General features: G+C 46.0%; 2 protein-coding genes across 3 annotated transcripts in view; one reads left to right on the top strand and one right to left on the bottom strand.

Moving 5' to 3' along the window:
• Positions 1 to 2,981: 2,981 nt before the first annotated feature.
• Positions 2,982 to 10,737, top strand: DRC2 (dynein regulatory complex subunit 2). The gene is made up of 8 exons (XM_007452242.1): positions 2,982 to 3,327; positions 3,886 to 4,053; positions 7,229 to 7,398; positions 7,797 to 7,935; positions 9,098 to 9,295; positions 9,498 to 9,716; positions 10,087 to 10,236; positions 10,335 to 10,737. The coding sequence occupies exons 1-8, from the start codon at positions 3,196 to 3,198 to the stop codon at positions 10,650 to 10,652; spliced, it is 1,494 nt and encodes a 497-aa protein (XP_007452304.1). The 5' UTR covers positions 2,982 to 3,195; the 3' UTR covers positions 10,653 to 10,737.
• Positions 10,738 to 11,095: 358 nt separating this feature from the next.
• The window catches only part of FKBP11 (FKBP prolyl isomerase 11), a 5,033-nt gene continuing 2,111 nt past the window's right edge, over positions 11,096 to 14,017 (bottom strand). For both annotated transcript variants that reach the window (XM_007452243.1, XM_007452244.1), the window contains 4 exons: positions 13,916 to 14,003; positions 13,587 to 13,620; positions 13,165 to 13,235; positions 11,096 to 11,334 (listed from right to left, as the gene is read on the bottom strand). In XM_007452243.1, coding sequence (XP_007452305.1) covers positions 11,117 to 11,334; positions 13,165 to 13,235; positions 13,587 to 13,620; positions 13,916 to 14,003 — 411 coding nt within the window. In that variant the 3' untranslated portion in view covers positions 11,096 to 11,116. The remainder of the gene's footprint in view (positions 11,335 to 13,164; positions 13,236 to 13,586; positions 13,621 to 13,915; positions 14,004 to 14,017) is intronic.

Genomic DNA, 14,017 nt, shown 5'->3' on the forward strand with positions numbered 1-14,017 from the left:
GAAATGGTTCAAATTCTCATGGCCTCCCACAAACTTCTCTTCCAGCCTGCACTCATGGCCTCAGGGGAAGTTCCCTATGATCAGCTAATGGAAGACGAGAAGGCTCAGGCCTGGGTTGCAGTTGGTTCTGCACAGGCACCACCCACAAGGGAACAGCTGCAATACTGCTGACCCTTTTGGGGATATCCTGAAGGACATTGTGAAGGGGAATGGTCCCAGGGGGCAGAACATAGAGCAGTGCACCTGGTTGTTCACTTTGTTTGAAAGAAGAAATGATCAGACATGTGATTATATTGATATATTAGCTCCTGGGCTGTGGCCAATGGCTTGGCTGAATTGTCAGGGACTTGGAAGGAACATGATTGGAAAATTTGTGACACGGAAATTTGGGGAAGAGCTATGTGATAAAACTCTCCAAATGGGCAAAAAACATGAAGATATTTGTGTTCCGAGAAAAAGCTCACAAAGAGTGACCTCAGCAGAGGAGGATCTCAATAATCAAGTGGATAGGATGACCTGTTATGGGAATACCGTCAATCTTTTTTCCCAGCCACCCTTGTCATTGCACAATGGGCCCATGAACAGAGCAGCCATTTTGGCCAGGACAGAGGTTATGCATGGACTCAGCAACACGAGCGTTCACTCACCAAGGCCAACCTGGCTAAGGCAATCACTGAGGGCCCAATCTGGCAGCAGCAGAGACCGACACTGGGCCCCCTGCATTGTTTCATCCCCTTGGGTGAAAAAGTTGATTATACTGGACCACTTCCATCCTGGAAAGGGCAGTGTTTTTTTCCTTAATGGAATAGATATTTACTCTGGATACACATCTGCCTTCTCTGCATGCAAGCCTTCTGCCCAAATTACCATCTGTGGATTTACGAATGCCTTATCCACCATCGTGGTATTCCACAGAGCATGGCTTCTGATCATGGAAATTAGTTCTCTGCAAATGAAGTGTGGCGAGGGGCCCACGCTCATGGAATTCACTGGTCTTACTATGTTTTCTGCCATCCTAAAGCAGCTGGTTTGATAGAATGGTGGAATGGCCTTTTGAAGACTTGGTTACAGTACCAGCAATAGTGGCAATCCAGGCAGGACTACTAATGGCCCAGACCTTTCAGGAATGAGAGTTTGGGTCACCCCACCAGGTAAAGAACCACGACCAGCTGAGGTGCTTGCTGAAGGCAAAAAGAATGCAGAATGAATAGTAGAAGAAGGTAGTTATAAATTTCCAGTACAGCAAGATGACCAGTTACAGAAATGTAATTTCTGTAATTACAGGACTGTAATAGTTATATTTCCTTCTTGTCTTGTTATGAATATGTTTGTGTGTGTATAAAAATAAAATATTTTGTTTTTCCCCTCTCTTATTCCTTATCATGTAACATAAAATATATTGACTTTATTTTATAATATTTAAGTACTATGACCTGGTTATTGTCTTTATTTGGAGATTAGGTATGGTTTAAGAAGATGTGTATTGACGAGCGGTGGACTTGTGATGGTAAATTTTATGTGCCAGCTTGACTGAGCCACAGTGTGTCCAGATACTTGGTCAAACATTATTCTGGGTATGTCTGTGAGGGTATTTCTTTCTTTTTTTTTTTTTTTTTTTTTTTGCGGTACGCGGGCCTCTCACTGTCGTGGCCTCTCCCTTTGCGGAGCACAGGCTCCGGACGCGCAGGCTCAGCGGCCATGGCTCACGGGCCCAGCCGCTCTGCGGCATGTGGGATCTTCCCGGACCGGGACACGAACCCGTGTCCCCAGCATCGGCAGGCGGACGCTCAACCACTGCGCCACCAGGGAAGCCCCTGTGAGGGTATTTCTTGATGAGATTAGCATTTTAATCAGTAGACTGAGTAAAGCAGATTGCTCTCCCTTATGTGGGTGGGTCTTATCCAATCAGTTGAAGGCCTGAACAGAATAAAAGGGCTGAGAAAGATGGAACTCCTCCTGCCTGACTGCTTGAGTTGGGACATTGGTCTTTTCTGGCCTTTGGACTCAGACTGAGACATCAGATAGATGGAAATATATATTTTATGCTGTAAATATTTATATTTATATTTTAAATATTATATATTTAAAATATTGGTTCTGTTTCTCTGGAGGACTCTGATACAGGCATTATATCTCACATTTAAAACAACTTTATTGAGGCACATTTTGCATATCATAATTTGCCCTTTTCAAGTATATAATGCAATGATTTTTTTAACCCAAATTCATCAAGTTGTCCAAAATAAATCAGTTTCATCAACCCAATATGATCTCTCATGTGCATTTAATGTTAATCTCCCCCCCTGCCTCCAAGCAATTTGTAGTTTACTTTGCATCTTTATAGCTTTGCCTTTTCTGGGTAGTTCACATAAATGGAAACTTACAATATGTGGCCTCTTGCATCTGGCTACTTTGAGCATGTTTCTGCGGTTTAACTACATTGTAGCATGCATGCATAGTCTGTTCCTTTTTTATTGTTGAATAGTATTCCACTGTGTGGAAAGAGCATATTTTGTCTACCATTCACTTGTTTTGGGACATTTCAGTTGTTTCCAATTGGGCTATTATGAGTAATGCTGCTAAGAACATTCCTGTGCAAGTCTTTATGTGGATACACTCTCATTTCTCTTAGATTGATGTCTGAAAGTGAAATTGCTGGTTCACACTGTAAATTTATGTTTAACATTTTAAGAAACTGCCAAACTGTTTTCCAAAGTGGCTGTACCATTTTGCATTCCCACCACCAGTGTATGAGGGTTCCTATTTCTCCATATAGCTCCAAAACTTGTTATTACTTGTATTTTAAAATATGGCCATTATGTGAAAAATAATCCAAAAAAGATTTTTAAATGGTCATTGAGGAAGCTAGGGATTTTGAGAAGTAAAAGACCCTCTCTCAAAATCCCACTGCGGTCCTCCAGCGGGCAGAGGGCGCTCCGAGCCAAGACCTCTTCTCCTAGCCGCTACAGCGCCACCTTAGCGAGATCCCCGTTGCTAGGAGACGGAGGTGCGTCTTTTGGTTTGGGAGCCTTGCCTCACCGCTATCCCAGGCTATCTCTTGCCTGAGGTCTGAGATCTAAGGTCCACCTACCCTCCAGAGGCAGTTCCAGAAGTCACCTTTCTGGGGATATTTTCCTCCTCTACCCCCTGTAGCGCTGGCCCTGGCAGGTGGAGGGTCCTCGCCCAGATCCAGCTATGTCTAAGAAAGGGAAAAAGGCCAAGATGCCCCTGTCCGATGAAGAGCAGCTGCTTCTGTTTCAGCAGAAGTTGCTGGCAGAGGAGGAGATGGCCAAGAAGAAAGAGAGGCTCCTGAACCAGTTCTTGAAGGTGATGGATTTTTGCATTAACTCTCTGCCCAGCCCCACACGCCCCCTGCACTGGTCCTGTTGCCTTGCCCCTGTCATTGTGGTAGCCTCATTTTCATGCTAGCCTCCGCTCCTCTGGAAATGTTAAGACCCAGATATACTTAGATTTCAGGCAGTATTGTCTGGGGGAAGGGGCAGTTCTCTGTGAAGCATGGAGGGAAGAAGGTGGTGTAGAGCTTGACAATCACTCCTGAGCCCCAGAACTGGGACAGTAGGTGCTATCAGCTGTCTGAGCTGTCTGAAATCGTGATATTCTCCCTCGAGATGGGTCATTACAAACAATATCCTGCTCTGATGCTTCCACCCAGAAGGAAATTCACCCTAGCTCTCCCTAAAATGCCATTGGGCTGCTCCTGTCTTACTTCAGACCCTCCCAAAACAAGAACAGGAACTCCTGAGTGTTAGCCATCAGGAGCTTTGGTCCCTCAGAAAAGAAAAAGGGTGATCTTGTTTGTTGTACTGTATCAGGGCTTTTAACCCTGACCTCTGGGAGGGGGTGGTTATTTATTCCTTCACACAGGACAAGCTGGCCAAGGAGGAGCACAACTGTGCTCTGAACCTTAATAAGATTAACACACAGTGGAGGACGGTCCTTCGGGAAGTCAAGACCAGAGAGCTCCATAAGGACATTGAGATCCTCAGCCAAACATTTGAACGAGTGGTGGACTGCAAGAACAGTGTCATCAAGGCAAGCTCTCTTCCCAAAGAAACACTTGAATATGACTGTCTTGATCTCTTAATAGAATGGGCCTAGTGAAGTAATTGATCTTAAAGCCCTCCCAAGACACATAAAAAGAAAACTAGAATATTGAGCCATCATCCTTCTCCCTCTGTTGGAGGAGCCATTCTCCTTGGTCATCTACTGCCTCAAACCAGTACTATATTAGAGTGTTGTAAGGCACAGTAGACATCACCTAATGACTTGAACTTAGTCCTATACCTTCATTTCAATGTGAGAAGACTCAGTTCCAGAGGCAGGAACCAGTTTGCTCAAGGTCACACAGCTAGTCAGTGAGAGAGCTGTGACTACACATGGATTTCTTGATCCCCACTCCAGTGCTTTATTCAACCAAATTCTGTTTGGCCTCTTTGATTCAACTTCAGTGGCCCTGGATGAGGTTGAGAAGATCTCCATCGGTAAGAGCAGTTCTGTATCTCTAAGCAATTCAATCAGCCAACCTTATGTTTTGGGGAGGTTCTTGAGTTGAGTATATACCATCTTTTCTTCTAAGGGATTTTTTCTCTTGAGTTCCAGATCCCTTATTCAGGATCCCTCAATATCTGTTCCTGGCTGTCACTGTCCTCAAAACTGAGCTCATGAGCTCCTCCTTCTCTAGCCAGCCCCATTTCCCATCCTCCACCATCTGATCTTCCTCATACTCTCTATTTGGGTAGGACCATTCACCAGATCACCCAACCCAGGAATCTGGGAATCATCCCAGCTTTTGCTTCCATTCCTAACTTCTGTTGCTAAGTCTTGTATAAAGCTTCTGCTTAAATATTTTTCAAAGTCACACCCTGCTCTTCTTCCCCACTGTCCTGCTGTAGTTGAGACGGGCATTATCTATTGCAATAGTCTCTTTTTTTATTTTTATTTAATTTAATTTATTTATTTGGGGCTGTGTTGGGTCTTCATTGCTGTGTGCGGGCTTTCTCTAGTTGTGGCGAGCGGGGGCTACTCTTTGTTGCGGTGCGCGGGCTTCTCGCTGCGGTGGCTTCTCTTGTTGCGGAGCACGGACTCTGGGCGCGAGGGCTTCGGTAGTTGTAGCACACGGGCTCAGTAGGTGTGGCGCACAGGCTTAGTTGCTCCGCGGCATGTGGGATCTTCCCGGACCAGGGCTCAAACCCGTGTCCCCTGCACTGGCAGGTGTATTCCTAACCACTGCGCCACCAGGGAAGTCCTCACCAGGATTATCTTTCTAAAGCAAATATCTGATCCTGTTACTCCACTGCGTAAATCTCCTTAGTGGCTCCCCTCTTCTACAGAAAAAATCGAAACTCCTTGGAAGGAACATCAAACATGAAAGCCCTTCATGATCTGGCCTCTACCTGTACCTTTCACATAGCCAGCCTTCTTTCCTGTGCCTTTGCACATGCCATTCCCTATCTCCCCAGTTTTCCTGGCAAACTCTCACTCCTGCTTCAAGAGTGATACAAATGACATCTCTTCTATGAAGCCCTCCTCAGTGCTCTTAGTCAGATGTAGGCACTGAGTCCTTTATATCCCATTGTCACTGGGAAATCATCAACCTCATAGCATTTTTCATGCTGTAATTTCTTTTCAGAATTTACAAAATCGGAATTTAATCTGAACTTTATACCTGAGGTTGTTTTGTTTTCTGTTTTTTCAGAAGTTATTGTAATTTTCTACTTATATAACTTTTCCTACTGCAAGACTTCAGGCTTCTTTGGGGGCAGTGAGAATGTCTTTTCATCTCTGAATCCTCAGCATCCAGCACGGTGCTGGTACATAGCAGGTTTAGTAAACATTTCTTGAGTGAGTGAATAGTCTTCCATTATCAGCACCTATTTCAGATCTTTTTCATACTAAACATATAAGGTAAAAGCTAGCAATGTGGTAGTTTACAGTGAGTGGATCATGTGGGCATTTGGTAAATGCTTTTTTGCTTTATTCACTTTAATTTGTTTTACTTTTTTGAATAGGTAGTTCACTCACAATATTCAAAATTCAAAAGATAAAAAAGTTATATGGAGAAAAGTTCCCTCCCACTGGTGCCTTTCAGCCACCCAGTGCCCCTCCCAATAATTTTAGTTTCATGAGTAAACCTTTTTTTTTTTTTACACAAATGGTAGTATTACATAGTGTTCTGCCCCTTGCCTTTTTCACTTAATAATATATCCTGGGGATTATTCAACATTAGCCCATAAAGAGCTTCTCATTTTTTTTTAACAACTGCATAGTATACTGTATTGTAGTTTAACATGTTACTTTGTCCTAGGTATTTCCTGTGTCTTGGTAATTTGATCTAGAAGCTTGCAGGTGTTGTGTTCTTCTATTAGGAGGCACATTTGTGATGTTAGCAGCTGTTGATTATCCGTTAATTCATTGGGGGTTGCAAAATGCTGATTTTCTAATAGTATTCTTTTTTCATTTATTAGCTTAAATACTTCTATGAAGAGATACTATCATTTACCATTCAGTTACCCAGAGGTATACTTTATATAAGAAATGCTTATATACACTGTAGTTTACATAAGAAATGCTCTTTCTCTTCCCTTTAGAAACCAGTTAAAAAAAAAAAAAAGAATCGGTTGTCTGGCATCCTCTAATGGTAACTGATTTTTTTTAAAGTATCCTGATAAACTCATAATCAAACATATTTGATATGTTTTGACCCATTGCAGTTCTTATCCATATTGATGCTCACACAGTCCCTTTTTTTTCTAGTGGACATGTTCTCGTTTTTTATTGCTACATCACAAACCACCCTAAATTAGCGACTTACGACAACAATTTATTTCACTCTCTCGTGGTTCTGCAGGTTGACTTAGCTTACCAGGGAGGTTCTTGCCTGACATCTCTCGTACGGTTTTCAGTCAGATATCATTTGGGGCTGCAGTCATCTGAAGGCTTGACTGAGCTGGATGTGTAAGATGACTGGCAGTTGATTCTGACTATCCGCTGGGAGATCAGCTGGGCCGTTGACTGGAATGAATGCTTCCACATGGTCCCTTCACCAGCACTGGCTTCTCACATCCAAAAGTGGCAGAGCCAGAGCTCTCAGAGCCAAAGAATTGGCTTTAGAGACTAGGGAAAATAGGAACTAGCTAGCCGAATGCATTTTTATTTTCTCACGTAGATGCCATTCAGCCAAAATGGTAACTCTGTGTTTCCTACGCAGTCGTTAGTGAAGGACCTGTCAGAAGCTGAGGAGCAGTACGCCCACGCGCTGCGCAGCCACTTGCACAACATCGACCGGCTCTTGGCCCTGCAGAGACGCCGGCTCAGCCTCCTAGAGGAAAGTTACAACGTGGAGCTGGAGGCCCTAACCAAGGAGTTTGAGACAGAAAGGTATGGGGACCTAAGAGGAGATATGGGGGGGTTGAGCCCAGGGGACTATCCAGAGCCTATGTCAAGATGCTGGCTGTAAGCAGCCACCCACTTTCAACTATCAAAATCCTACGCATCTACCTCTCTGGGGGACAGGGATGGGAAGGAGACTTTTCACTGCAACCTTTTGTACTTTTTGATTTTTGTATCATATGAATGTATTACCTATTCAAAAATCAAAATAATCTTATTCATTCTTTCTGGCCCTGAAAAGAACAGAACCCGCCTTCCCTCTGTCCTTCTTCAGTACCTAAGAGTTTGTACCATTCACACAGTTTTATTACATACTGCTTTGCATTGTCATTATTGATCCCTATGCTTTATGCCTCAGAGCAGAGACAGTATCTTATCTCCTATAGGAAGACAGTTATTGACCAACATGAAAAAGAGATTCACTACCTACAAGATGTCTTCACGGCCATGGAGCAGAACTGCATAGATTCTGAGTACGAAAGCAAGCTGGAGTTCCAGAGCATGTGGGAAGATCTCAAAAACAAGGTACAGAGGGAGAGCAGAAGGGCAGGAACTGGGAGAAAGTGAGAGAAAATCGCTCAAGGCTAGTAGAGCTAGAAGACATCCCTTTAACCAACATAGCCAATAAAATGCCTGTTGCCGCTGTAGGTACCCCTACTGCTTTTTGTAATTTTGTGAAAATTGGTGGGGAGGGGGAACCATTCTGAAATGTCAAGGAAGTGCATTTTAGAGCTAACACACACCAAGGAGATCGTCTGGCTTCACCCCTGTGATTTGTAGATGTAGAAATTAAGGCCCAAAGAAGTGAAATGACCTGCCAAAGTCATGCTGCTGGTCTGTGGTAGAGCCAGGGGGAGAGTCCAGTTCTCCTGTCCCTTGGCCCCAAGAGCTTCCACCACCCTGGAGGCTGCAGACGTAGCCAGCCTGCAGACCTGGATTTGTGGGGTGGGGCCCTTTGCTTCTTTTTGGCTGCATTGGGTCTTCGTTGCTGTGCGCAGGCTTTCTCTAGTTGCGGTGAGTGGGGGCTACTCTTCATTGTGGTGTGTGGGCTTCTCATGTTGCGGAGCATGGGCTCTAGGCATGAGGTCTTCAGTAGTTGTGGCACGCAGGCTAGTAGTTGTGGCTCACGGGCTCTAGAGCACAGGCCCAGTAGTTGTGGCGCACGGGCGTAGTTGCTCCGCGGCATGTGGGATCCTCCCGGACCAGGGCTCGAACCCGTGTCCCCTGCATCGGCAGGTGGAGTCTTAACCACTGCGCCACCAGGGAAGCCCCCGCTTTGTTTTTATTTTGCCTCATAATGTTTCATTAAAAATTTTTATAAGCTTTCTACATTTAAAAATTGGAAGATTTCACATAAAAATCCAAATTTTCAGCTTCCCTTGAAAAATGTAAAGATCTGGTAACACTGGGCCACATTCCAAATGGAGACATTCATGTGAAGCTGAGCAGCTGTGCTCCCACCCCCCCAAACACACACCAATGGAGCATTTCCTCTCTGGTTCGCCACAGGCCCCAGCTAGCCCACAGCGCTTATTTATATCATCTGCCTGGTTTGTAGGCATTTCCACTGGCAACCTCTGCACCAGGCTGTGCTACAGACAGTTCAAGAGGGGGAGGTTGCTGGTGGAAGTGAAAGGGTGCTAATAGGGTAATTCCAAGCACTGGCTATTTTGGGGCCACTTCCCAGAATTTAGAAGAGAAGCACTTTCTAAGACTGCAACTGGAACATATAGTAGAAGATCTGTGGAGAAGGTTCCAGGACGCACTCAAGAGTTACACTGATGCCACAGAGGATCGAAAGATCGCCTTCGAGACTCTAAAGGTAAAGGACGAGAAGAGCTCCAGAGAGATTGAAGCACAGATGAAAAAAATACAGAGACTACAGGTTAGTGCAGCCCACCTGAAAGACTCACTGCTTTAACTGTTCCATTATCCCCTGTTCTCCTTTCCCCAGTTTCTACTGGGCCTCATCACTGGTTGGGGAAAGATGGTATGCTCTGGTATCAGTCCCCAGACAGTCCTTTTACCTGCTCCCTGAAGACCCTCACCTAGTCAGGTGTTTCCTCTAACCTACCCTGTTCCTCTAGGATTCCATAATTATTTTAAAAGGCAAGATCATGGTGCACGGCCGCGAGAGTGAAGAACAGAACCAGGACATTCGTGATGACAAGGAGTTGGTCCTTGTACAACTGCGAAAACTTAAGGCCCAAAGGACTCAGGCCCGGGGAATATCACAGGAGAACTTAGTCAAACTCACCCTGGAAAGTAATGCCACCCTCAAGGCCCTGAGGAAGATTGTCGACAAGGTAACAAAGGGGAGAAGGCAGCCAGAACAGAACCAAGGAACACGGCTCCCTGCGAAGCGAAAGGGGCTGGGGAGACATAGAGGGCTTCCCCCTGCTTCCTGCCTGAGTGCACACGTGGAATGCCTATTGTATTCCATGTTCCCTCTCCTCTCACATTTTAAGTGAAATTAGTTCATGATGAATGAATTTTAGAAGAGTATAAAATACTTGGAATAGTGCTTGGCACATAGCTCTCTCTGTTGGATGTATTTATTACTTTTGTCTCCCATTTGGATAAGTAGCTCCCCTGGATTGAAGCAGGGGAACCAAATCCACTATTTCCCCTCCCCACCCCCTTTCCTAATGAAAGGTCTCTTCTTGCTTCCAACAGGGTGAAAAGGTCCTTAAACTCGCTGAAATATGTAGGAAATTTGAAACAGAGGAAGAAAAAGTGCTGCCTTTTTATTCGTCGGTATTGACTCCCGAGGAGCAGGACGTAGAGAAGATTGACCCAGAGGAGTTTAATGAGGAGCTTGGAAAGGTAAGCTTCCTACGGCCCCGGAGGCCACGGCCCAAGGCTGGGGTTGCACTTGCTAACGGGTGCTACCACACCCCTTCTCCCTTTAATTCAATTCCCAGGTGATAATGGACTACATAGGGATGGAGAATTTCTGGAAAAGGTACAACAAAGTGAAACTGGAGCAACTGAGCCTTCAACACAGACGTGCCCAGTTGTTAGAAATCAATGAGAAGCTGCGGGAGATGATCAAGCAGTACTTGGATGGCATCTCAGTGAGTGACGAAGTGCTGAGCCAGCTCAGCCCACGCTTCATCGTCAATCATCGCAGCAACTTACCCCAGCCCCCGTCCATGCCTACAGCCCAGCCGGGTGACCAAAAACCTCCAGCCACTTACAACATCATTGAAGCAGCCCATGTGATCTCCCACATCCTGTGATACAAGGAGAAAATCTCTTTTCAACCCCCAGAGAATGTTTTGAGAGACCTGAGGACTTCGCTATTAAAAATCTCCATGGAGTTTATGAGCTCCTTGTATCTTTGCCATGTTGGATAGAACAGTCCACTTGGAGGACACTAGGAATACAGCGGCCCTAGGGGGTAAAGAGGATAGCTAGGAAACTACCCAGAGGCTTACTTCTCAGTGATGGATTGCTCCTCAGTCAGGACACCATGGGAGCCAAAACACATACCTTCGGGACCCAGAGATCCTATGGTCTTTGGTAAGTTAGGACAGGAAGAGGAGGGCCAGGAGAAGAGATCCAAAGCCTCCAACCACCCCCATGCCAGGCAAGACCCAACGAAGAACGCCCTTTCTCCCCAGCCCTTTACCTTATTCTCACTTACAAAGGTAGCAGCAGAAAGTATCGGGTGAAAAATGCAAAGATTTAAAAAAATTATTTTTTATTTCTTTTTGCTCTTGTTTCTTTTCTCTTCCTTGAGCTTCTTTTTGGAGACTTTAGGTCTGCTGGCCTTTTTGTATAGGTGATACCCAATGAGGCCCAGGAGGGTTGGCACCATGGCCATGCCTACCAGAGGCAAAATGCCCTTCACCAGCTTTTGCCAGTAGTTGGCTCGGATCAGTGCAATGAGCTCCACGTCAAAATGCAGCTCTGCGTCCGCTGGAGGCAGAGAGGAGGTGAAGGTTAGAATCCCTGTGCATGTCACCCAGGACTCAAATCTGAATGAAAGCGGGGAGGGCAGACCACAACCACAGCACCAACTGTAAAGCTGGCAAGATTTAAATGTGGGGCTGAGTTCTCTTACAAAGGCAGAAGCAGAGGAGGGTTATGAGCTATCTAGTTGTAGTCACGTTTACCTCAAATATACAAGTGTGGCTTGTATTCACTGACAGGTCTTTGCCAGGACAGAAAAACTTTCTGTGAAGAGTACTTGTAAAGTCCATTTGTAAGTTAGAGACCTCTGTACTAACCGTATTCCATTTCTAAACAGCCACATGGAGAGAATCTTTGCAGGGCTGAAATTAATTGGATTTAAACTAGACTTTTTAAAATTTCACCAACCAATAAGCACACCTCAATGTGATTGTTAAAAAAAAAAATAAGTGTTTCAACATAAGGGCTAGAGAGGAAGAAGGATGTGGTTTGAGAAGTAAGGAGCGGGGCTTCCCTGGTGGCGCAGTGGTTAGGAATACACCTGCCGATGCAGGGGACACGGGTTCGTGCCCCGGTCCGGGAAGATCCCACATGCCTAGCGGAGCGGCTGGGGCCGTGAGCCACGGCCGCTGAGCCTGCGCATCCGGAGCGACAGGAATGAGTTGGGGGAGAAATGCAAACAAGCAGCATTGGAAATGATAGCGGAGCGGCTGGGTCCGTGAGCCACGGCCGCTGAGCCTGCGCATCCGGAGCGACAGGAATGAGTTGGGGGAGAAATGCAAACAAGCAGCATTGGAAATGAGGAGGTAACAGAACTTTGGGTAAAAGAATTTCTCTTTAGTCCCCTGACACTCTCTATGGGTCTCTGTCTAAGCTGATACTCGGATAAGAACTTTTATCCCAATACTCTGAATTACAAGTCATTTTCGCTAGTAGAACATTTCTTATAACCAAAAGCAAGAGATACGCATCTTGGGAAATCTGTCCAGTCTCAGGCCTTCAAAAATAGGTATCAGCAGTGACCTGTGAGGGCTTTTAAAGTTAGGGGGTAGGCTTGGCTTTTTTTTTTTTTAACTTATTTATTTTTAATTTTTATTTATTTAATTTATCTTGGTTGCACCAGGTCTTAGTTGCAGCATGTATGTGGGATCTAGTTCCCTGACCAGGGATCAAACCCGAGTCCCCTGCATTGGAGGGAAGATTCTTAACCACTGCACCACCAGGGAAGTCCCGGGCTTGGATTTTAAAAGTTGTTTTTTGTTTTATTTTGTTTTGAATTACTTGACTGTGATCATCCTGGTGGACGCTGAAAGGAACAGTGGAGATGTGGTGAGAAGCCATGCCAACTGCACAACCAACAGTTTAGAGTTGTAGGAAAAGGGCAGGAAAGAAGTCCAGAGTTCTCGGAGAGGTGGCACAGGCAGCAGACTCATGTGGTTCAAGCGGGTGTCTCCTCCCTAAAAAGCTGCTGTCTGCCAGAGGACAAGCCAGTGGCTTTAACAGGTTATATATTCCTAGTCCCTGCTGGTAATCTGAGGAGGAAGAAGGCGGCCCTGCAGAAGGAAGCCTCAGCCACTCCTGTACCTTTCCGTAGACTGGGTTTAGACCTTCTCAAGCTCCAGACAAAGTGCATAGCTCCTTGTATGTAGCTCTTAAAGACGGGGTTTTTTGTTTGTTTTTGCTGCACAGTGCAGCATGTGGGATCTTAGTTCCCCAATCATGGATCCAACCTGCGCCCCGTGCATTGGAAGCATAGGGTCTTAACCACTGGACTGCCAGGGGAGTCCCCAGGACTGGGTATTTTGAAAGCCACGGAGAGAGGCCTAGTCAGATTACCTGGGATAGATGGCGGAAATCCCCGTTTTCCATAGGCCAAGTGAGAAGGAATGATTACCCTTCGCTTCTCTCTGAGGGAAGGAATGTGAGTCATAGCCAGAGGTGGGAACAGGTGGGCCAGCCACCTCAGTCCATCTGAAGCCCCACCAACAAAACCCTCTGGATATTCACACTCAAAACGTGAACTTTCCCACCTGAGCAGCAAACAGGTTGACCAGCCAAGGCGTCCATCCCCCCACATGTCTCAACTCCACCAACAAAATCCACAGCCAGAAAGCCTGAGGCTTCATCCAAAGCCTCAGTGCCCAGTGGCCTCGACCTGCCCAGTGTGAAGCCAAAGCCCATTCTCCTGCCTCCTCTAGGAGCAGGGCTAGCAGAGCCATGCAGAGGGGGTACCCAAGCCCACCTGCGCAGATACTCACCCCACACACATGTCTAGAAGGCTCTGCTCCAGACCTTGAGAAAGAAGACACAACTGAATAGGAAACTACCCACATTCCCCAAGTCCCAGGAGAGGAGGCTCAAAGGCTCCCCATGGGCCCTCAGTTGAGCTCCCCACTGCTGGAATCTCTGGCTTCCAATGTGGTATGGGGCAAGAGGAGTACTAGAAGCGGGGTTTGAACCTCAGGAGGTGGCTGGTAGGGCGCTGGGGTCTTATTCCAGGGGACATTTCCACTGTAGCTTAGGAGCTGAAGAAGCTAAGCAAGGGCTTAGGTTGGAAGACGTGGAATGGGAGGTACGGCTCACATACCTGGTATCACCTGCTTTTGGCCAAGTTCTATAACCAGAGGATCTCTGGTCAGAGAAGTGTCAAAGATGCGTCCATCTACCAAGCTGCCCTGGTGTGGGGGGG

The sequence above is a fragment of the Lipotes vexillifer genome, unplaced genomic scaffold, assembly GCF_000442215.2.
Source record: "Lipotes vexillifer unplaced genomic scaffold, Lipotes_vexillifer_v1.1 scaffold422, whole genome shotgun sequence".
Lineage (NCBI taxonomy): Eukaryota > Metazoa > Chordata > Mammalia > Artiodactyla > Lipotidae > Lipotes > Lipotes vexillifer.